The sequence below is a fragment of the Pan paniscus genome, chromosome 3 (assembly GCF_029289425.2).
Source record: "Pan paniscus chromosome 3, NHGRI_mPanPan1-v2.0_pri, whole genome shotgun sequence".
NCBI classification, from domain to species: Eukaryota; Metazoa; Chordata; class Mammalia; order Primates; family Hominidae; genus Pan; species Pan paniscus.
The window spans coordinates 139,954,771-139,980,688 of NC_073252.2; the positions used below are offsets into that span (position 1 = coordinate 139,954,771).

Sequence of the window (25,918 nt, forward strand, 5' to 3'; positions counted from 1 at the left end):
CTGTAATCCCAGCAGCACTTTGGGAGGCTGAGGCAGGTGGATCACCTGAGGTCAAGAGATCGAGATCATCCTGGTCAACATGGTGAAATCCTGTCTCTATTAAAAATACAAAAATTAGCTGGGCATGGCGGTGCGCACCTGTAGTCCCAGCTACTCGGGGGGCTGAGGCAGGAGAATCACTTGAACCTGGGAGGCAGAGGTTGCAGTGAGCCAAGATGGCACCACTGTACTGCAGCCTGGGTGACACAGCAAGACTCCGTCCCCCCGCAAAAACAAACAAACAAACAAACAAACATAAAAAAACTTTTTTAGATGAATATACTCCTTAACATAAGACACTGTGAAGTTTTGGACCAGAAGATACCTAGTTTGCCTTTTGACACTGATCCAACAGAAACACATATGTATAGACCTCAGGTACATATTCCAAAAGAAATGGGGAAATACGTTAACTACACTTTTGTAGGCACTTCAATATAATTTTTGTTTAACGTTGAAATACTGAACCTTGAATTTAGATTTATTGGTTCCAATGGAGACATAAAGCTATACAAGGATAAAGATGCAAAAGCCTTCTTTTATATGTAAGAATGTTGATTCAATATTTATTTTTTGCAGGGATGTGGCAAAAATATCAGATTGCTGAGCATTTTCCTTAGAGAAGTCAATATCTATGAGGAGTGCTGACTACTTACCTTGTAGCAACTTTCTTTCTTAGCTGCTGGTGGAAACAGTCCACATGATCTGCCTGAACAGAAAGCCTACCTTTGTAGGGAAAAGAATGCCCTGCCTGACTGAAGACCCATACTATCCACCCTGCCCAGGAGCCCAAGCCATGAGAATTAGAGAGGGAAGTTCACACATGCTTTTACCTCGTCAGACCCTAAATGAATTAAAAAGCTTCTTTTTCTCTTCTAGTCCTCCACACACACAAGTCCAGATTCTTCCAAGATTCTTTTAGTTTGTTTTTTCCTTGACTGTGATAAATTAAATTGAAATTTTGCTTCCATTTCAAACTCCAGAAGAAAATATGTTCAGAAACATATTGACAAAACATGCTAATACCATTTTAACATTTGGTTGGAGATAAAGCTATTCAAAGGGCAACTACTAAATTTAAAATTGAGCTCAAAATTTTAAAAATATATACACATAAATTTATTTTCCCTAGTACTAGAATGCTGACATCCTAAAATCCCTAAGGCTTTTTAAAAAATGGGATATTTTTCATCTTCCTTTCATCTTAGCACTAGTGCCAAGGTTATTAGTGTACTTTTGTTATTCAGGGGATGTGGGCAAAGATAGCAAAATACACATATAAATATTTATGAAAAAACTAAATAAAGCATACTGCAAAGAAATGTGACTTTCTTTTACCTTGCCATAAATAGAAATGCAACAGAGTTTCCACTTTCCATTATGGTCTGAAATCATAACCTCTGTGATGAAATTTTAATTTATAAACTAACTTTAAGGATTGCATAATGGAAGGTTATAACTGACTACATGAATATCAAATGTATAATTTTCTGAAAATAGACTTATTTCAACCCCAAATAATGTCCCATGATTTAGAATTAATTTCTAATTATGTACAATGTCTGTGTACTACAATAATTCAACCTTCAAGACTAAATCCTTGCTACAACATTGTTGTACAGCAAAGTTATAATGGCTATTTTCTTCTGAAACATCACATCTTTTATTATTTAGTATATCAAAAATCAGCTCAATTCTCTGTTCAGGAACCACATGATACATTAGCAGCTTTTAAGCTATTAACATACACAATAAAATTGTATGTATGTAGTCAAACCACAGAGGAAAAAAAGATGAAACTCATCAAATGCTTGTTGGAATGTGGGCTTCCACAGTCTGTCAACCAGATGTTTCTCATGTGGTCAAGCTGAACCCATGGTAGGTCTACACAGTGGTCTCAGTTGCCATTTAACTTTATGACCAAGTAATACTTAACAGTATGTACCTTGAACATATGCATATGAGATGTTTGTTATATGAAAGATTTTTTTTAATGGCAACTACAGATACTAGGAGTTTTCAATAAATCTATTTCAAGAGCAGCTGCTATAAAATTGGTTCATTCTTGTGAAGTGGAAGGCATTTTTCCCTTTTTTTCTGGCAAAAATAATATATCTTGACAGCTCTAATATGTCTTTTTCTCACTTTTGTTCTAGTCTATTTTCTTCAATAGAAAAAATCTTTAGCACAAAATCAAATAAAACTATTAATGTTATAAAATTCTGTGAATTTATGTTATAAAATTAAATTATGAAACAAAATTGAACAAAAGATGACAACTATTGTATTTCTATTTTCAAAAACAAAAGAACAGTCAAAGTGATTTGAAAACTCTAAAGCATATAATAAATATAATGGCATGATTTTCTCAAATAGTTGAGAAAACAGACATCATTTTGAAAACACATAAATTCAGATGTAAGAAAACAGATATTTTGCAGTTTGAAAAAAGTTAGTATTTTCAGCTTGTATTGAAGGCTGCTAAGAGTAAATTTAGGAAGAGTCTTGAGTATAGGATATAGTGAATAGTTTATGTGATTTTATTGTTATTTAAGTATTTACACCCTGCCATGTTTCAAAAAGAATTTAAGGCAGTTTACATTGATACATCAAATTCAGTAAGATATCAGGAATAAAAAGTGAGAAAGAAACAGTAAGTGCAAGAGTAATGTCATAAAATGGAGTTAAGAATGAGGCCAACACACACACACACACACACACACATACATAGTGAAAGTCTATTAAAGAATGCTATACATTTGAAGTAGATGAATCACAAAATTGGCCCTGAGCTTTTTAGTAGTCTCTACAAAAAGGAAACTACAAAATTAAAGTCCACATGTACAAATACAATCACACATCGCCCCACCCCAGACAAACACATATGCACATATGCCCCTGTTTTGTTGTAGGGAATCATTCATTAGCTGAATGTTAATACTGTGGGAATGACTGCACAGAATACTCACAAAGAGGGAACTTTACAGAGGAATAAAAAATGTCTGACAACATGGATGCACCTGGAAAATGTTATGCTAAATGAAAGAGAGCATTCACAAAAGACCATGAATTGTATAAATCTATTTATATGCAATGTCCAGATGAGGCAAACCTAGTGGTTTCCAAGGGCTGGGGGGATGGCATTTGGGGAGACACTGGTAATGGAAATGGGGTTTCATTTAGGAGTGCTGAACAGGTACTAAAATTATTGTAGTGATAGGTGTACAACTCTGTCAATATACTAAAAACTACTGCATTGTACCCTTTAATATGTTCACTAGTTTATTATAAAGGTATTACAAATAATACAGATGAAGAGATGTGTGGGGTGAGGTATAAGGGAAGGGATACAGAGCTTCCATGCACTCCCTGGGTGCACTGCCCTCCAGGAACCTCCATGTGTTCAGCTATCTGGAAGCTATCTGAACCCAGTTCTCTTGGATTTTTGGGAAGCTTCATGATATTAGCATTCCTTTCCCCCAAGAGTGTAGAGCACCACCCTCTCTGGGAAGAGTCTCATGATCACATGAATATCAAATGTATAGTTTTCTGAAAATAGACTTATTTCAACCCCAAATAATGCTCCATGATTTAGAATTAATTTCTAATTATGAACAATGTCTATGTACTATAATAATTCAACCTTCAAGACTAAATCCTTGTTACAACACTGTTGTAAGGCAAAGTTATAAGTAATCACATAATCTCTATTTTCTTCTGAAACATCACATTCTACAGTCTACACAAAACACTTTAAATGGGTGGGTGTTATAGTCTGGTAAGTACATGTGAATTGTATCTCAAAAAGATGTTAAAAATATAACAATATCCTTACACTAGACAAGTGGTTATCAAACTTAAGTGCACATCAGAATCACCTGGTGAGCTAATTAAAACTCTGATTGCTGGACCCACGTGTGGAGTTTCTGGTCCAGTAGTTCTGGGAAGGGCCTGAGAATGTGCATTTCTAACAAGTTCTTGGATGATGCTGATGCTGGAATTACTCTTTGAGAACAAATGTGCCTCTCCTAGCAAAGGAAGCCGTGACAGAAGGTACCTGGAAAATCGGGATACTCTGACCCTAATAATGTGCTTTTCCAATGGTCTTAGCAAACGGCACACCAGGAGATTATATCCCGTGCATGGCTCCAAGGGTCCCACACCCACAGAGCCTCACTCATTGTTAGCACAGCAGTCTGAGATCAAACTGCAAGGCAGCAGCGAGGCTGAGGGAGGGGCATCTGCCATTGCTGAGGCTTCAGTAGGTAAACAAAGCGGCCAGGAAACTCGAACTGGATGGAGCCCACCACAGCTCAAGGAGGCCTGCCTGTCTCTGCAGACTCCACCTCTGGGGGCAGGGCATAGCTGAACAAAAGGGAGCAGAAACTTCTGCAGACTTAAACCTCCTTGTCTGACGGGTTTGAAGAGAGTAGTGGTTCAACCAGCATGGAGTTTGAGATCTGAGAACGGACAGACTGCCTCCTCTAGTGGGACCCTGACCCCCAAGTAGCCTAACTGGGAGACACCTCCCAGTAGGGGCCCACTGACACCTCATACAGCTGGGTGCCCCTCTGAGACGAAGCTTCTAGAGGAAGGATCAGGCAGCAACATTTGCCCTTCTGCAATATTTGCTGTTCTGCAGCCTCTGCTGGTGATACCCAGGCAAACAGGGTCTGGAGTGGACCTCCAGCAAACTCCAACAGACCTGCAGCTGAGGGTCCTGACTGTTAGAAGGAAAACTAACAAACAGAAAGCACATCCACACCAAAACCCCATCAGTACATCACCATCATCAAAGACCAAAGGTAGATAAAACCACAAAGATGGGGATACACCAGAGCAGAAAAGCTGAAAATTCTAAAAATTGAGCACCTTTTCTCCTCCAAAGAAATGTAGCTACTCACTAGCAACGGAACAAAGCTGGATGGAGAATGACTTTGACAAGTTGAGAGAAGAAGGCTTCAGACGATCAGTAATAACAAACTTCTCTGAGCTAAAGGAGGATGTTCAAACCCATCGCAAGGAAGCTAAAAACCTTGAAAAAAGATTAGATGAATGGCTAACTAGAATAAACGGTGTAGAGAAGTCCTTAAATGACCTAATGGAGCTGAAAACCATGGCACGAGAAGTACGCGACACATGCACAAGCTTCAGTACCCAATTTGATCAAGTGGAAGAAAGGGTATCAGTGATTGAAGATCAAATAAATAAAATGAAGTGAGAAGAGAAGTTTAGAGAAAAAAGAGTAAAAAGAAACGAACGAAGCCTCCAAGAACTATCGGACTATGTGAAAAGACCAAATCTACGTCTGATTGGTGTACCTGAAAGTGACAGGGAGAATGGAACCAAGTTGGAAAACACTCTGCAGGATATTATCCAGGAGAACTTCCCCAACATAGCAAGGCAGGCCAACATTCAAATTCAGGAAATACAGAGAATGCCACAAAGATACTCCTTGAGAAGAGCAACTCCAAGACACATAATTGTCAGATTCACAAAAGCTGAAAGGAAGGAAAAAAAGTTAAGGGCAGCCAGAGAGAAAGGTCGGGTTACCCATAAAGGTAAGCCCATCACACTAACAGTGGATCTCTCAGCAGAAACTCTACAAGCCAAAAGAGAGTGGGGGCCAATATTCAACAATCTTAAAGAAAAGAATTTTCAACCCAGAATTTCATATCCAGCCAAACTAAGCTTCATAAGTGAAGGAGAAATAAAATACTTTACAGACAAAACAATGCTGAGAGATTTTGTCACCACCAGGCCTGCCTTACAAGAGCTCCTCAAGGAAGCACTAAACATGGAAAGGAACAATCAGTACCAGCCACTGCAAAAACATGCCAAATTGAAAAGACCATCAAGGCTAGGAAGAAACTGCATCAACTAACGAGCAAAATAACCACCTAACATCATAATGACAGGATCAAATTCACATGTAACAATATTAACATTAAATGTAAATGGGCTAAATGCTCCAATTAAAAGACACAGACTGGCAAACTGGATAAAGAGTCAAGAGCCATCAGTGTGCTTTATTCAGGAGACCCATCTCACGTGCAGAGACACACATAGGCTCAAAATAAAGGGATGGAGGAAGATCTACCAAGCAAATGGAAAACAAAAAAAAGCAGGGGTTGCCATCCTAGTCTCTGATAAAACAGCCTTTAAACCAACAAAGATCAAAAGAGACAAAGAAGGCCATTACATAATGGTAAAGGGATCAATTTAACAAGAAGAGCTAACTATCCTAAATATATATGCACCCAATATAGGAGCACCCAGATTCATAAAGCAAGTCCTTTGAGAAATACAAAGAGACTTAGACTCCCACAGAATAATAATGGGAGACTTTAACACCCCACTGTCAACATTAGACAGATCAACAAGACAGAAAGTTAACAAGGATATCCAGGAATTGAACTCAGCTCTGCACAAAGCAGACCTAATAGACATCTACAGAACTCTCCACCCCAAATCAACAGAATATACATTCTTCTCAGCACCACATCACACATATTCCAAAATTGACCACAGAGTTGGAAGTAAAGCACTCCTCAGCAAATGTAAAAGAACAGAAATTATAACAAACTGTCTCTCAGACCACAGTGCAGTCAAACTAGAACTCAGGATTAAGAAACTCACTCAAAACCGCTCAACTACATGGAAACTGAACAACCTGCTCCTGAATGACTACTGGGTACATAACAAAATGAAGGCAGAAATAAAGATGTTCTTTGAAACCAATGAGAACAAACACACAACATACCAGAATCTCTGGGACACATTTAAAGCAGTGTGTAGAGGGCAATGTATAGCACTAAATGCCCACAAGAGAAAGCAGGAAAGATCTAAAATCAACACCTTAACATCACAATTAAAAGAACTAGAAAAGCAAGAGCAAACACATTCAAAAGCTAGCAGAAGGCAAGAAATAACTAAGATCAGAGCAGAACTGAAGGAGATACAGACACAAAAAACCCTTCAAAAAAATCAATCAATCCAGGAGCTGGTTTTTTGAAAAGATCAACAAAATTGATAGACCGCTAGCAAGACTAATAAAGAAGAAAAAAGAGAAGAATCAAATAGATGCAATAAAAAAACGATAAAGGGGATATCAACACCTATCCCACAGAAATACAAACACTATCAGAGAATACTATAAACACCTCTACACAAATAAACTAGAAAATCTAGAAGAAATGGATAAATTCCTGGACACATACACCATCCCAAGACTAAACCAGGAAGAAGTTGAATCCCTGAATAGACCAATAACAGGCTCTGAAATTGAGGAAATAATTAATAGCCTACCAACCAAAAAAAGTCCAGGACCAGATGTATTCACAGCCAAAATCTACCAGAGGTACAAACAGGAGCTGGTACCGTTTCTTCTGAAACCATTCCAATCAAAAGAAAAAGAGGGAATCCTCCTCCCTAACTCATTTTATGAGGCCAGCATCATCTTCATACCAAAGCCTGGCAGAGACACAACAAAAAAAGAGAATTTTAGACCAATATCCCTGAAGAACATCGAAGCAAAAATCCTGAATAAAATACCGGCAAACCAAATCCGGCAGCACATCAAAAAGCTTATCCACCATGATCAACTTGGCTGCATCCCTGGGATGCAAGGCTGGTTCAACATACACAAATTAATAAACGTAATCCATCATATAAACAGAACCAAAGACAAAAACCACATGATAATCTCAATAGAAGCATAAAATGCCTTCGACAAAATTTGACAGCCTTTCATGATAAAAACTCTCAATAAACTAGGTATTGATGGGACATGTCTCAAAATAATAGCAGCTATTTATGACAAACCTACAGCCAATATCATACTGAATGGGCCAAAACTGGAAGCATTCCCTTTGAAAACTGGCACGAGACAGGGATGCCCTCTTTCACCATTCCTCTTCAATATAGTGTTGGAAGTTCTGGCCAGGACAATCAGGCAGGAGAAGGAAATAAATGGTATTCAATGAGGAAAAGAGGAAGTCAAATTTTCCCTGTTTGCAGATGACATGATTGTATATTTAGAAAACCCCATCGTCTGAGCCCCAAATACCCTTAAGCTGATAAGCAACTTCAGGAAAGTCTCAAGATACAAAATCAATGTGCAAAAATCACAAGCATTCCTATACACCAATAACAGACAGACAGAGAGCCAAATTATGAGTGAACTCCCATTCACAATTGCTTCAAAGAGAATAAAATACCTAGGAATCCAAGTTACAAGGGATGTGAAGGACCTTTTATGGAGAACTACAAACCACTCCTCAATGAAATAAAAGAGGACACAAGCAAACGGAAGAACATTCCATGCTCATGGATAGGAAGAATCAATATCATGAAAATGGCCATACTGCCCAAGGTATTTTACAGATTCAATGCCATCCCCATCAAGCTACCAATGACTTTCTTCACAGAATTGGAAAAAACTACTTTAAAGTTTATATAGAACCGAATAAGAGCCTGCATTACCAAGACAATCTTAAGCCAAAAGAATAAAGCTGGAGGCATCATGCTACCTGACTTCAAACTATACTACAAGGCTACAGTAACCAAAACAGCATGGTACTGGTCCGAAACAGAGATATAGATCAATGGAACAAAACAGAGTCCTCAGAAATAATACCACACATCTACAACCATTTGATCTTTGACAAACCTGACAAAAACAAGAAATAGGGAAAGGATTCCCTATTTAACAAATGGTGCTGGGAAAACTGGCTAGCCATATGTAGAAAGTTGAAACTGGATCCCTTCCTTACACCTTATACAAAAATTAATTCAAGATGGATTAAAGTCTTAAACATTAGACCTAAAACCATAAAAATCCTAGAAGAAAACCTAGGCATTACCATTCAGGACATAGGCATGGGCAAGGACTTCATGTCTAAAACACCAAAAGCAATGGCAACAAAAGCCAAAATGGACAAATGGGATCTAATTAAACTAAAGAGCTTCTGCACAGCAAAAGAAACTACCATCAGAGTGAACAGGCAACCTACAGAATGGGAGAAAATTTTTACAATCTACCCATCTGACAAAGGGCTAATATCCAGAATCTACAAAGAACTTCAGCAAATTTACAAGAAAAAAATCAAACAACCCCATCAAAAAGTGGGCAAAGGATATGAACAGACACTTCTCAAAAGAAGACATTTATGCAGCTACAGACACATGAAAAAAATGCTTATCATCACTGGCCATCAGAGAAATGCAAATCAAAACTACAATGAGATACCATCTCACACCAGTTAGAATGGCAATCATTAAAAAGTAAGGAAACAACAGTTGCTGGAGGGAATGTGGAGAAATAGGAACACCTTTACACTATTGGTGGGACTGTAAACTAGTTCAACCATTGTGGAAGACAGTGTGGTGATTCCTCAAGGATCTAGAACTAGAAATACCATTTGACCCAGCCATCCCATTACTGGGTATATACCCAAAGGATTATAAATCATGCTGCTATAAAGACACATGCACACATATGTTTATTGTGGCACTATTCACAATAGCAAAGACTTGGAACCAACCCAAATGTCCAACAATGATAGACTGGATTAAGAAAATGTGGCACATATACACCATGGAATACTATGCAGCCATAAAAAGGATGAGTTCATGTCCTTTGTAGGGACATGGATGAAGCTGGAAACCATCATTCTTAGCAAACTATCACAAGGATGGAAAGCCAAACACCGCATGTTCTCACTCGTAGGTGAGTATTGAACAATGAGAACACTTGGACACAGGGTGGGGAACATCACACATCGGGGCCTGTCATGGGGTGAGGGGAGGTGGGAGGGATAGCCTTAGGAGATATACCTAATGTAAATGACGGGTGCAGCATACCAACATGGGACATGTATACATATATAACTAACCTGCACATTGTGCACATGTACCCCAGAACTTAAAGGATAATAATAAAAAAAAAGTAAATAAAAGAGAACCAATGCAACAGATGATATGAATAGTGGAAATGACTTTTTTTTTTTTTTTTTTTTACCTTTCCTCAATATAGTTTGAGGACATAACAACCATTTACAGTTTAGTAAAAACAATGTGATAGGAAGCAGCCATGACAAAGAACCAATAATGACAGTAATAACAGTCATCACCACACATCAGTAATAGATAGCCATGACAGCATTTAATATTTACTGATCCTTACTGTGTAACAAGTACTATTTAAGTGCATCAGTGATCATTGTCTCTTTTAGCACTCATGACAACCCTATTAGATGAGGATGCTGGTGAAATTATCACTACAATATAAGTTTGACTTTACCAACTGCTTACTATGAACTATACCCAGTTACCAATTTCTTTATATATGTTGTTTCATTTTACAGATAAAGAACCTAAGGCCTCTTAGAATTTCATTCCCATTGCTAAGAAGTGGAGAAATCAGGCAGTCTAATTCCAAAGTCCTTCCTCTTACCCACTTTATGTGCCATAGTGGGGCAGCCTGCTCTTTGCTGAGCTGGCCTAATTGTTAGATTTTAGGGTATTCAGAGCAGTGATTACCCCTAAATAATACTATGATATTTGAGAGATATCACATGTGATTTGTTACTAATAAAATACCAATTTTGCAAATGATATGCTCTATAAATTACAGTTTTGATCCCCATAATGACATCATTCACACTCATATGAGTTCTGATAGGCTCACTAAATGGAAGAGAATGGAGTGTAATTATGCATAATGCATTTTTGCTCATAGGGCTTTAGGCCATTATCGTTTGAACATTAATATATTATGCCTAGCATTTGAACTTCTCTGTCATCTGTGGTCTTCTGATCAGGAGAAAAGCTTGCAACATTTTGGGTACTTATTCATAAATACAGTTGCCTCCCAGTTCAGTTTTCTTTAGAAATTGGCCTGTGAAGCCATCCAATTTGTTCCCTTGAACCAGTGTCTAGAGCACTATAACCAATATTCAAGTTAGAAGGGTTGAAGCCATTTTATGACAGTGTTTACCAGAGTATAGCAAGCGTTCTGATGGAAGACAAGAAGTTTTAGACAGTATAATGATAATTCACTGAATTAATGGTTTTGAATTTCTTTGTATATGAGGACAAACATAATAGGCATATTGAATATATGAATTCATGGATATCATTGGCTAGGACAAGGCAGATGGTGTTTGTAGAAAAAATCATTAGGCAGTGAAATGAAAATTATTTCCTTGATTCTCTTGTCTCAGTCTTCCAAGGGCATAAACAGACTCTAGGTTTTGGCATAACTGCTCTCCATAGATCATTCAGGTTTGGGCTGCCTGCATCTCAGCCTTCTTTAGTGAAAATGAGACCTTTCTTGGACTAGTTCTTGCTACACCTCATTTTCCAAGTGCAAAGGCATCAATCATCTCTCTAATCAACTGTAGGTTTTTGTTTCTCAGCTGGAAATGTCTTTCTCTCATCTAAAATGGAGCCCTGTCCCCCTCCCAGCTAAAAAGCTTCACATCATGTCACAGGCTCCTGTCATAGCATGATGCATTCTCTGTCCAAACCCAAGGGATGCTCCTGTCTTATTTCACTGTGCTTTCATTTAAAAAATAAAAACAAAGCACATTTTTAAAAAAATGCACCACTCCTGAAACAGTGTCTTCTAAATGTAACTTAAACACAACAGGCCAGTGGTTTATTTATAAATGCTGGAAACCTTTCCTAATTTGCAATTATGTGCAAAACTCCATTATATGAAACATAGAAGATGAGATGAGTGAGAATCTGGATGGCCAGTAAATGTTTAGACAGATATTTAATCTTATTTTGTGTTACTGAGAAAATATAACTTAAACAAAGATAGCACTTTTCATCCATCAGATGGTTAAAAACTCTTACAGTACAAGTATTGGGATGTGTGGAGAAATGGGAACACATGTGCATGCCTTGTGGCTTATAAATTAGTATAGCTATTTGGAAAAGCAATCTGGCAGCATCTAGCAAAATTAAAAATACAAATGCCTTACCACCCATTATACCTATTGGTTTATATACATGGATATACATGTGAGAATGTCTATTACAGTATTGTTGGTAATCAGATGTTGGTAAAACATCTGATGTTTTGCTGTTACTTAAAATTAACTAGGGCAATAGATAAATTGTGGTCTATTTATACAAGGGAGTATTATATAAGTTTAAAAGAAGATAACTAGATCTAAAATAAATACAGATCTCAAAAACTTGATATCAGCTGAAGAAAATAAGTTGTTCAATGTGCCACACATTACAACACTTACGTAAGCAAAATCACTTGAGAAGTGTGATGAATGAGTAAGCACTACTCTTATCCACTTAGATAATTCTAACATAGATTTTCCTAACTCCTGGCAACTTACCTAAATTGTATGCATCCTTAAGACACATTTCAGATTCTACCTCCTCCAGGATACCTCCTGGCCACAGTGATTCTTTTTATCCTCTGAGCCACTTAATAATGAACACTTTCTATGCTCTGGACTCATTTATTTGATTCTGTTCTTGTGGGAATTAGCAGTTTCTCCATATAAGATGCTTAGTGTTATTCTTAGTGCATAGTAAGTCCTCATTGACTATTAGTGGCTATTATAATTTCAAATGTGTTTCTCCATTTGTATAGCATGGTACTCTGCCATAGTAGATATACAAAAGATGTTCACTTTTGACTATGAAAATGACGACCACATATTTCTATTAATGACCTGTTTTCCCAACTCACCTCCAGAGGTGGGGCTCCTGACACATTAATTACAGGATATCCTAACTTGCCAGTGAAAGCTGTGGGAATTCAGGACTTAGACATTCTCTAGTTCCACAAACTGAGTGCTGAGTGCTGCTCTCTGGGGGCCCCGGATATGCACTAACCCCGACTCTAAGCTAAGTTGTTTCTAGATTCCCCGATGCTATAGCTAGGGCTCTAGCAAGATTTCCAAACCCTGTAGCCCACTAGCCCACTGTCACTGAGAGACAATTTAAGCCTTTTAGAAACCAAATGTTAATCCTGAGACTTTTTTCCTAAGACCTCGAAGACCAGGAGAACTTCCCCATTTTAGCAATATCCAAAGATGCACTTTTAGAGAAAAATGTTTTAAGGAAGAACGAGCAGGGTAGATAGAGATGGGGAGAGTGTAGAGAGCAAGGGTAACATTTCTCAGCAGAACACTTCATGCCCACTGGGTGCAGAGACTTTAAGTAAGTCATCTCATTTATCACAACACTCACAAGAGGGCAATGGAGCATCATCTCGCCTTCACACATTAGGAAACTGAGGCCTTGAGATTAATTAATGGGTCCACCACTGCACAGATAATTAGTGTTAGAATAAGGAATTAACTCCAGGTCTTCCTGGATTTAGAAACCTGTGTTTGTGGCATAAGTTAAATGTATTTGTTTCAATTAGATTCATTTCCATTGTATTATTTTATTAAGTTAAAATGTATGTTTCACATCCTTCTATGTCTAGGCACTTAGTTAATAATTTTGGGAGTTGAAAGAAGTGGTTGACTTGGGAAGGTGTGGATAAAGCTGATGGCTGCTCTGTACTATGGCCTCCACACTCACAGGGTCTCAAGTTGCTATGACTGGAAAACAAACACTATCAACAAAAGAAATTATGGGAAAGAAATAGACTTCAAAATCATCATTTTTCTGTCAATAGAATACTATGACAATCTTGTCAGGCATGAATATAGGAAGAAGATCGACGAAAATTAGCACATACATTTTGTTCAGGAAGTTGAAGTCCTTTGTAGGCCATTCTTTGATTTCCCCAGAAAGATCAGTTCTCTTTTGGGGTTTATAGTGGATGGCTTATTAAAAGCTACTTGCTCTAACATGATTTCTAAGATGTGTATTCTTTGCAGTATCTTTCAACTCACCTTCAGCTGAAGTAAAAACATCCCAAATAAGGTCAATTTTCATGTTTTTATTAATAACCCTGAGATGAAGGTGACTCTGTCTCTCAGCTTATTCCTGTTATTTGCTGCAAATACTGACTGAAGTAATGTAGCAAACACACCACTGAAACTCTCAAGGGAGGAGACAATACTTAGCAATCATGGAAAAAGTGTTCCCAATTACGATGTTCCCTACAAACACATCCCTTTCAAGTAGTCAAAAAATAGCACACCAACATGGCACATGTATACATATGTAACAAACCTGCACGTTATGCACATGTACCCTAAAACTTAAAGTATGATAATAATAAAATTAAAAAAAATAGCTGCAAGCTTCAATTACCTATGCTTACAATGCTTATACTTCTCTTTAATATTTGAAATAGGATATAATATGAAATAATAGCAGCTCTTCTCTAAAAGTACAATCAAAAACAAAGAAAAAAATAAGCTCAAGTGGAAACAAGACTAAAGACAAAAGGAAGAAACCTTATTATTTCAACAATAATTGAACTAAATTACTTAAAAGTGAACCCTATCAGGGAGGAAGTCATGCAAGTACATCTTTTACTGACATCAATTGGTTAAGAGTCATTTACTTATAAAGCAGAATACTTCATAAATTATGCTCCCCCAACAGATAAATTACAGGTGCAACATGTTGAGAATATGACATTTGATAAATGAAACTCAATAAGGCCAATGGGCCTTTGAAGTCTCTTATAAATTCAATATTTACTGAAATAGAATGACTAAAGCCCTGTATTGCGAGGGTGATACATAGGTATATGCTGAAACTTACCCTGAGTCTTCTTACTAATGGCATATTAACTATCCTAATTTTAAGGAACCATGACAGATTGAGAAAGTAACATGGTATAAAACAAAAGACAATTGAGAACTATGGTGTCACATTACTACTTTGTGTAGTCATCATCCTAGAGTTCCTGTTAAGGAAAAATAATAGTACAATGGTATTTTTGTTTTAATTTACTTTATAGAGGCATTAAATTTCCCTATACAATTATTTTTTGTTCAAATATGACATTTTAAAATCCAGTCAAATTTATTATTGTATTTTTAAGGTCCAATCCTAATAGTCTATTAATCAAATATAAGTTTGATTAATAGGAAGTCTGAAAGTTCCTACTAAAAATGCTTTCTGCAAATGCATTGGGACAAGACAGCTCTTAGCATTCCATGGAGAATCCAAAACTGAAAACTGAATTCTGATAAAGTATTCTCCCTTTCTTAAAAAAAAAACCTGCAAATTATTAAGCCACCTTTGAGGTACAACTTGTGCCATAGGTGATCAAGGTAGAATTTTGCAATACACATACATTTCAAAACTCAAGGAAAGGATAGACATACCAGGTTTATAGTCTTGTCATAATGTCATTAAAATCAATTACTGATTTAAATTAAAATTGGTTTAAATAAAGTAGACTTTAGTCAAGTGGTTCTCAATCATGGTTCCTCCCTAGAAACTAGTATGTGGTGGGACTTTGCCTTTAACAACAACAAAAAAAGTTTTCTAGATTTCTGATGGGCCGTGAGGGTTAAGAATCACTGTTTTGGTCTTAATGATACAGGCAACCACTAAGAGATCCTTAGAGAGTCAGATCACCCAGACACCTTGTGTTTAATTTTCTAATCTGAAGAGGCATTTATGCCATTTCATCAAACAGATGGTACCCGAAAGCCCCATCAGGAGTGTGCAGCTGAAAGTAATACTGGATAAGTAGAAAAAAAGGAAGTCTGAATTTTTTGACAATTGTACAAAGGGTGGATTCAGGTGGTGAGCTGAAATGGTTTCTATTGTTTTTGAATTAGGATAATATTTGCCTATTTGTTTTTGAATTAGAATAATAAGACTTTTACTTTCATATTCTGCAACTTGTGCTTATCAATATGCCACAATCAAGTGATAACTTCATATGCTTAATTTAAAATGCTTATGTATGCACAATACCACCAAATACACAGGACCCGAAAGTTTTAGAAACCCATGTCATTCACGTATTCCTTTATTGTATATTTATTGAGAAAAAATATATACTATGTTCACTGGGTACTGTTCTAGGTACTGGAAATATAGTAGTGCACAAAGAGAAACAAAAATCTCTACCTTCAGAGAGCTGCTTCTTGTGAGGGGATTTCTGAATAGGAGCCAAATGGAGCTTTATTTATTTACTTTCATTTATATACCTTTGCTCATCGTAAATAATTTGAAACTGCTACAGAGATAAGCACAATACAATAGAAAATACTTAATATAGATAAGGACAAAATAAAACTAAATAAAGAGTGATATGATAACCTTGGCGAACTTTATTTTTCCCTTGAGTTTTTATGATGAAGAAACCTTGGTGAATTTTTAAGAAATCTGGAGAAAATAGCCTAGAAGGTGATTGGAGTAATTTAAAGGTAAAATAAACTGCAACTGATGTTAAATAAAATTAAAAGTTGCAGTAAATTCAAAAATATACAAATCAAATTCCTTTAAAACACTGATTTTTAAAAATCCAGAGTTGTTCCCCAGAATGTCTGTAAAGTTCTTAAAAAATTAAATCCTGGGACCCACCTCAGATCTTCTCAATTATAATCCATGTGAGGTCTAAACATATGTATTGCGTTTTAGTATAGGACATGTTGTTTTATTATAAAATTGAACCCAAGATGATGATAACTTAAACTACATCTTGATACATTTTTAAAAATAGATTTAAGGGGTACAGGTGCATCTTTGCTACATGGACATACTGCATATGCTGAAGTCTGGGCTTTCAGTGTAAATGTCACCTGAATAGTGTACATTGTACCCAACAGGTAGTTTCTCATCCCTCACTCCCTTCCCATCCTTCCACCTTTTAACACACCAATCAAACATATGTATTTTTTTAAATTTCCAGAGGTGGTTCTGATGTTCATTTAAAAACCACTGTCTGAAGGGTGGGACTTGCTAGATGGCAGAGTGAGGAGCTGGGCAAATCTGCTTCCTCTCAAAAAACTCAACTGTAAAATATTGTCAGAATCCAGAATTTGGGACCCCAGTAATCAATCAGCATTAAGCAGTAACTTGAGAAATGTTTATTCATGAACCACTCACTGTTGCATGTGGGGTAGGAAATTTATAAGAGTTATATGTATAAAAATATCTATAAGAAATTTCTAAGGTGTCTTCTTTATCTTAAATTCTACGATTATTTCTAGATACACATTAGCATCAAAAATGTTTATAAAAAAACCTATTCAGGGATTGTGATGCTTCCATAATTAACACAGCATTTGCAAACACTTGCACATTTTTAAAGTGCTATTTAAAGAGCTGATTTTCTTAAATAGGGAAGATACTGCATTTGAAACCTTATTTACAAGAGCTGCCAGGACACTTCATTTTAATATATGCTATTGTAGTCCAACCTTATGTCATAAAATATTCACAAACATAAAACTACAAGGATCATAATTAGCTAGATTATACTGCACATGGAAAATCAGAGTATTAACATCACAGCCCTTGATTTTTTAATTTTTTTAACCAACATCATTTAGTGATTACCATGTGCCAAACATTGTTAATTCCTGTACATGTATCATTTCATTTAATCCCCGAGACACTCCTAAAATGGAGCTACTATTATCATGTCTATTTTAAAAGATGAGGAAACTGAGAGGTACAAGAGGTTGAGTAACTTGCCCTAAGGCACTAAGAGGCAGTGAGAGACTAACTTGCCTATGGGTAATGTATGGCATATAGCCTGGATTCAAATTAGCTGGCTCCCAAACCTCATGTTCATATCTACTCTGCTGTGTTGCCAGAGCTTGTAAACCTATGAGCCTGTGTTGTAAGGCAAAATACCCAGAGGGAAATGAAGGCAGTTATTAAAGAAAAGAACTCATCTTATTTTCTTTAAATACATGCATACATACACACAAATACAGGCCAACACTCACACTCTGGCACGGTCCTCATATACAGACAAAACCAAAAGAAGATCACCAGAATACTAGGGATTTGAAGTTAAGCCTTTAGTGTTTTAGATTAAATTTCTAGTGCCTTACCTTAAAAACACAAAAATGAATCATCACAAATGCTATATCATGAGCAAATGTATTGCATATATAATGTCAATCATAGGCAATATCAAAATATATTGTTCTATAGTATAACATGTCCAGTATATATATAGACTTTATTTACCTGTTTAAATTATTTCATGTCTAATTTAAGGGTCCCCTCTTCTATCTTAAATAAACAGGCACACCAATTTCATCTTCCAGAAGATTTGTTACCTAAATCAGTTTAGTCCCATGGTGTACCTGACCTATAATATCATGCATTCCTGCATTTCTCACCAAGCACCTTTGTTCCATCTATAGTGACATTTCTGTTCTTTTTCTGCAGATTTGAAGATTTCATACTTGAATTTGGTATTTTACCATTAGTGCTGAGATATTATTTTTTGAAAGAAGTTTTTATATCAACCAAACATGTTGTATATGGCTGAGATGTTCATGTCAGGCCTCTAAGACATCCTCACACATTTATCAAAAAATTATGATAGAGCTCCACGGAAGAATGAAAATGCCAAGAGACATGAAATGGGATGAAATACAGAACTTCAGAAACCTCTTGTTAGTGAGAAAACACAGAGGCATAGAACAAACACAAGCAAACATCAATGTCACCAATGAAAGATTGCAGCAGTTAAAAGAAAACTGATAGCTAATGGCAGGCTAGATAAGAAGCAGCCTTCTCCAGTGAATCACATGACATTCCTTTCTGGGAATCCACAGCCTGTCCCATGCTTCCTAGTGTGCTTCTGAGCTAGGCTTTGCAGCAAAGAGACAATTTCACTTAACTTTTTAATTAATGTGTGTCCTTGCTGATAGACACTGTGAATGAAGCACTTTTTCCTTCCCATTACGGCTTAGAGTTTAGATTTAATTACTGTGGAAATGAATCAAGAAACATGACTTCGGGCACAGCATTTTAAATGTCGGCAGAGTAACCATATTAATTCTCTATTTTAAAGTATCAGTGTCATCCCATCTTCATGATGAGTGATGTGAAAATAACTTTAGAAAGGAGGTTACTGACCCAGAGATTCTGTGGGCCATAGGAATATCACCTATTAGTTGTAATTTGGAAAGCTTTAGTTTGGATAATGAGTTAGTTTTATTTTGCAAGTACTCACAAATACTCATGCATCATGAAAACTTGCTCTTACAGTGTTATATATGAGATTTTCGGGGCCCCTTAACTTGAGCCAATGAGCTAATAAAATATGTAATATCATATATAATCATGCATGTCATCAAATGTGTACACAGCCACGTTTTCTAAAAATGAAAAGTTTAGAAAAGTAGCCTAAAATGAATAGGGGAAATATAGATAGAGATAAAATTATTATACAGGTGGAGAAAATTATCTATCTCTCATGTCATAAGCTATAAGCCATGAAAATAAAGTTCTAAAATATTTGGTCCTCCAATAAAATACGTATTTTGAAAAAAAAAATAAAAACAACTCAAAATGACCTTAAAAGAAAAAAAACTTGAAAAACATGTGAGATACCTTCTCATGCAATCCAGCGCTCGGATAAAGAAGTCCTTGTGTAACTGGTGCTCATCTCTCAAGATTGAGCATTGTTCAAGTGTTACTGACATCGATGTCCTGTCTTTGGCACTTTTACAACAGGTGAAACGAATACCATTTAGTTTGCGGCAAATCTGTAACATAGGTAAAAATGAACATTTCTTGTTCATTTGTAATACTGTAAAGTGTCGGCCTCCTCCAAACACTTCTAGTCTAAACACATCAAATATAAATTTGGGTTTCTGTTAGTTTATGATAGTCAATTGGTTCAATCGGTCTCATCAAATGTAAAAGCATTACCTTTTCATTTCAAAAGCCAACACAATGGACCCAATTTATTTAGTTCTTTGTACATGAGGCATGGAACTGTTGAAGCCATATAAGATGTAAACTATCCAGCAGAGGACGCAGCACACTACCCAAGGGGGGTGCCTGGTCTGCAGTGTATGACGATGCTAAACTAATCCCAGCTCAGAAATAACACTGTCATTGTAAAGAGGAAAAAACAAACAAACAAACAAACAAAAAACTATATTCCCTGGATCAAACAATTGATTCAAATCATATATAGCTAATATTATCTTATTTTTCATTTAAGAAACATTTGCTAGTCTTGGCTTTATGTTATGAGATTTTAAACATCCTCATGGTGCCTCACAACAGTCAAGGGAACTACTCATCAATACTAAAAAGGAGAACAATAGAAATGGCCACTGTTTATTGCAAATTGACTGTGCTCTAGGGTACAATACTAAGAAATTTCATATACATTTGCTCTTTTTAATAAACTTCACAGGGGCCGGGCACAGCGGCTCATGCCTGTAATCCTAACACTTTGGGAGGCCAAGGCAGGAGGATCATTTGAGCTCAGGAGTTTGAGACTAGCCTGGGCAACATAACAAAGCCTCCTCTCTATTAAAATAAATAAATAAATAAATTAGCTGGGCATGGTGATACATGCTTGTAGTCCCAGCTACTTGGCAGCCTGAGGTGGGAGGATTACTTGAGCCTGTGATCATGCCACTGCACTGCAGCCTGGGCAACAGAGTGACACCCTGTCTCAAAAAAAAAAAACCTCCCAAATTAACAATAAAAGTAAATAAATAAACTTCGCAGAACTCTAGAGGAAGGTATAATTATTTTCATTTTACAGATGAGGAAACTGAGGTTTAGATGGGTTAAGTAACTTGCACATAACAGAGCAGAACCAGGATTCAAACAGAACTCTACTTAAGTTCAAGAATCAAGTCTTTTAACTTCTGTTATGTTCTGTTTTCCTCTATGGTTCTTTCTTTTTGTTATTCTGATTTAAGTCAGAGAAAAATCACTGAGCATCAATACTCTCTTGTCTCATTGCCTTATGAGTAATAGGGGAATCATTCCATTCCTTTCTCTTCTATCCCATGGTAGGGTTCTAACATGAGATAACAATAATCAACTTCGGCATTACAATGCTAATCAGTGTGCATTTAAAATAGATCTAATGTGATACAACAAAGGTCTTCTTTATTATCTGTCACCAAGCAGTCTTTAAAAGTTGTCCGCTTTTAAAAGAAGGTAAAATAATATAGCTAATCTAGAATTTATTACCATGTTTTAATTGTGATTCTTAAACTTGAATTTATACATCACTATTAATTCAGACCTTTGGTACTTCTATTTCCAATATAAGTGACTAGAAAAATGTGAGAGCATGATGTCTCCATACAATCTTTTTACATCTAAAAAATTCTAATCCTTTCAAATAAATAGTATTTCATTTTTAAAAATTCTTAACTATATTTATAATAATAAAATAGATCATAATGGCTATTTATGAGATATGATTTTCAAATTGAATTAATATTCCTTAAAATTTATTGTTACTATCATATGCACTTGTCCTACTTAGAATATTTAATGTTCTAAATTTAAAGTCTAGTGGAGGTAAGGGCACTTCCATCAGAGTACACAGGTTAGGCCTTGATTTCTACAATACCTGAACTATTGATTTAACACACTTGATTGTCATTTGTCCTCTTTAAGTCTTCACTTTTACTATTTAAACTTAAAGAAGAAAAAACCAAATGACTTTATTTTTATTTTTATTTTTATTATTTTTGAGACGGAGTCTCACTCTGTCACCAGGCTGGAGTGCTGTGGCTCAATCTCAGCTCACTGCAACCACCAACTCCCTGGTTCAAGCGATTCTCCTGCTTCAGCCTCCTGAGTGGCTGGGATTACAGGCATGTGCCACCACGCCCGGCTAATTTTTGTATTTTAGTAGAGACGGAGTTTCACTGTTGGCCAGGATGGTCTCCATCACCTGACCTCGTGATCCGCCCGCCTCGGCCTCCCAAAGTGCTGAGATTACAGGTGTGAGCCCCCACGCCTGGCCACTTTGTATTTTTCAATTAGAATGTAAAACATTAACTAAAGCAGTATTTCATTAAATAGATTTTAAAAAGGAAGGAAAATAAAATAAAAACAAATATTAAAAAAATATTTTTGGAAAATATCAAAAGGAATTTCTGTATTTATTTTAAAAGTATCATAAATAGGCCCATGATTTACAAATAGAATATTGAAACTGAGGCATTAGCTAACAGAAATGCTACTAATCATTCATTCAGTGGTGAATTGTGAGTAAATCATATTTGGTCAGTATACACATTTCAAAAAAATATTTTAGAAATGTGTGGGATTTATAGGAAAACTTTTTCATACGTTAAAATGGGAAATTGCATATACTAAAATATACATTTGTGTTTATACATGTGTATCCTTAATTTATCTATTTACATAACTTCACAATGTACATAATGACACATTTATATGTTTGTAAATCATCAGATGGCATGAGTATCAAACTATCTTCATGCCGTCATGTTTTCAGTAAAATAGAAAACCCAATTTATGACCTACCATTGTGAAATTTTTGTTAGAATTAACAACCGTAGTGGTCTTAGAAGATACAAAGAGCAGCCACACTATTAAACACAACCTTCATGTAATACAGTGTGGTGCTAAATGGAACCAGTGTAAATGAGCTGCCTGAAAGTGACATTTCATATTGTTACCTTTGACGTTCTTCCCTGGGGCTCCAAGAAGGCAGGAAGGGAAACTAAAGAAGCTTTCCTCTGCCTTGCTTTTGGTAAATTATTTCATATGGGCTCATGGTAAATTATCCATTCCTTTTTCCCAGAAGAAAGTAAGTGATATTGAATTATAATTGAAGCACTGGAAGTAGGGGAAAACTTTCTGTTTTAAATGCTATGGCTAGAGAATGAATAGAATATGCAAGAAGCATGGTTAACCTGAGCTCCAAATTATAAGAGTAACACTGCAGAAACTGCAAACATGGCATTTATCATAAAGATCTTTAACATGTACCTTTCCTGATGGAAGGATGCATTCCTAATGAAAGGATGTTTGGGTCTGAATGTTTAACACAATTCATAAATTTCATGTGAGCTATGCCTCAACGGTTACCAGATAAGAGCCTTAAAAATACAGGCTTTTTTTTTGTTATCTCTAATTCTTATAGAAACCTGGGGTGAGAACACAGGCAGCTCTTTTACCCCAAGGGCACCATTAAATGAGAAAGAGCTATACAAAATATAGTTCATTACCCCAAGAGCAATCCATCAGTAATGAATTCTATGCCAACATCTAAATTAACAAACACATTTATAAGCTCATTAACTGAACAATATGTCCAGGAGCCTTATTGAAGCTGTGAATCGGAGATCTGATAACCACATTCTGTTGAAACCATATGTCTCTAAAGCAGCAGTTCAAAATCCTGGGTGATACGGGCAATTGACATTGCAATACGCAACATTAAGAAACTCACAGACACTTCCTCAGAGTGGAGAACACATCCAAGGTTGGTAAGAATAGCAAGTGAGCAAGAGTCTTTCTTAAGTGCAGCTTCTTCTATCTTATGTTGTAGTCTATGGATAGAACTACCAACAAGAGTAAAAATGCCTAATCCATGGACTAATAGAAGATGACACCTGGTAACCCAAAGTGCAGAGGTTGGGCCCTGCACAGTAGAGAACTGATAATATTTGCTGGTTATGACATGGCAGGAAATAAGATTTGACATGAGAGTGCTTACCGTTGCAGCCAGCCACATAATTTCTACATTCTTTCTTTTTTTGGATTGGATATTTTGAAGGAGATTTTCTAGTAATGCTTTTAAATCATTTTGTTCCTGAAAATGTGAAATATCTGAAGGGGGAAGAAACAAAGGAGAAAAATAAAATGAGACAGTGTTCACATTAAGCTGCCCATGGAGGTTTTTTCAATACATTTATTTGCAAACACAACTTTTCTTTTAGGCAGGGTCTTGCTCTGCCTACCCAGGCTGGAGTGCCAATGGGGCCCAATCTCTGCTCACTGCAGCCCAGCCTCAATTTCCCAGACTCAAGTGATCCTCCCACCTCAGTGCCCAAAGTGGCTGGGATTACAGGAGCACATCACCATGCCCAGCTACTTTTTGTATTTTTTGCAGAGACAGGGTTTGGCCATTGTCACCCAGGCTGGTCTCAAACTCCTGAGCTCAAACAAACTGCCTGTCTTGGCCTCCTGAAGTGCTGGGATTACAGGCATGAGCCACTGCACCCAGCCTCAAACACAATTTTATAACAACAAATATCATTTGAAGCAAAGGGTGTCTGAGGATAACCATACTTATTAATTTATCTGGTTTTTTCTTTACTTACAAATATGCTTAATTCTCTCATTCTCTATTCTGTATAACTATGGTAATATCAAGTGGTCCTACAGTACTATTTTACCAGCATTTTGGACAAAGATGTTGGCTTCTGTCTCACTTTAACGAAAGCATAAGACATAGATGTCATGAGATATAACTTTCCTTTTTTTGCCATTGAGTAGCTAGTCTGAATCAAGAGAATATATTAAATTGAACAACTCAGGGGTGGGAGAAATCTGAAAGTTCAAATAAGACACATGAAATCAGTTGCTATACAGCAAGTGTCCTTGAACTCGGCACTATTAACTTCTTGAATCAGGTAATATATTGCTGGGAGGAAGACCATACTGTGCATTACAGGATGTTTCACAGCATCCCTGGCCTCTACCATTCGCATGCCAGTAGCAGCTTTCCCAAGGTAACAGTAAAAACGGCCTTCAGACACTGCCAGTGTCTCCTGACAGAAAAATATATCCTGCTTGAGAACCAGCGCTATAAAGAAGTACAGATATGACACGGAAAGAGGAAAAACATGAGGCTATACTTCACAGTATGAGATAATTGGGTAGAAAGCAGGAAATGACACTGGTTGCTCAGATTTCTGCATACTAACAACTAAAGCATGGGTAACAAATGGCATACACTTTATACTAAAAACGGAGACAATGTACGTTATGACCCAAATGTCCCCAAGACTTGGTGAGATGGGATTCAATATTATAGTGATAGAAACAAAAAGACTGTCTAAGTGAATGGTTGGTTAAGTACTGTATAGTATGAAAATACACTCTACTGTTGAATCCATAAACTGAGAGATAAATTCCTGAGAGCTTTAACTGAGGCTAAAAACAGGAGAAAATAAGACGGACTACAACTACGTTACCAAGTTTCACTGAAGAAATAGATGACGTCTTCCTTACAAGTTCACAAAAACTGACACAAATGAATTTTAGTAGTAATGAGGCTTTGTACTTTTTCAAATTTGTACCAGATGTTGCAGTTTAGCAAAATAATATATCTGAATAGTTCCGGTTTGTGACTTTAGCTCCAGAGGAGAGAGGAAGTATCCCAGTGAACTATACTAGTGATATATATCTACGAGCAGAAGTGGTTGGTAAGGTGGGAATTTCCATTGAAAATAATCATATCTCATCTTGGATTTTATGACCACAGAATAGAGGAAGGTTAGGTACAATTCAGATAGATTTAGGGAAGTGAGGTTCAAAACAGTCACATAAAATATATGCATGATTCCACTGAATTTGTTTCTAAAAGAGAAAGTTGTCAAAAGTCATATCTTTACTATATAACTACAGATGATTCTCATACAAAAGAGAAAGTTTGACTGAAGACATCGCATTGTGAGGTAGAAGGTTCTCTGATATACAGGAATTTTAACAGGACACAGCCCAAAGATAGCCTAAAGATAAAGGAAAGGAGGCCAAATATGGAATGCCTTGAAGGGAGTTATAAAATCAGACCGGGACTTGGTGGCTAATCAAAGAAGGTAAGGACAATAAGGTTGCTTTTTAATTTATAATCATGGCATGCAAGAAATAAGAAGTCAAGTCCACCATCACTGCTTTTAATGTTGATAAATGGCAACCAAAACAAACCCAGGGGAAGCCATAAATTAGAATTATAAGCAGCCATTAAAAATTATGTACAGGT

At 36.5% G+C, this 25,918-nt stretch overlaps 1 protein-coding gene across 10 annotated transcripts in view; it reads right to left on the reverse strand.

The window, feature by feature from the left end:
• The window catches only part of INPP4B (inositol polyphosphate-4-phosphatase type II B), an 813,511-nt gene that overhangs the window by 39,323 nt on the left and 748,270 nt on the right, over window positions 1-25,918 (reverse strand). For all 10 annotated transcript variants that reach the window (XM_063603916.1, XM_055111865.2, XM_014344746.5 and 7 more), the window contains 2 exons: window positions 23,648-23,760; window positions 19,525-19,679 (listed from right to left, as the gene is read on the reverse strand). In XM_063603916.1, the coding sequence (XP_063459986.1) occupies window positions 19,525-19,679; window positions 23,648-23,760 (268 nt within the window). The remainder of the gene's footprint in view (window positions 1-19,524; window positions 19,680-23,647; window positions 23,761-25,918) is intronic.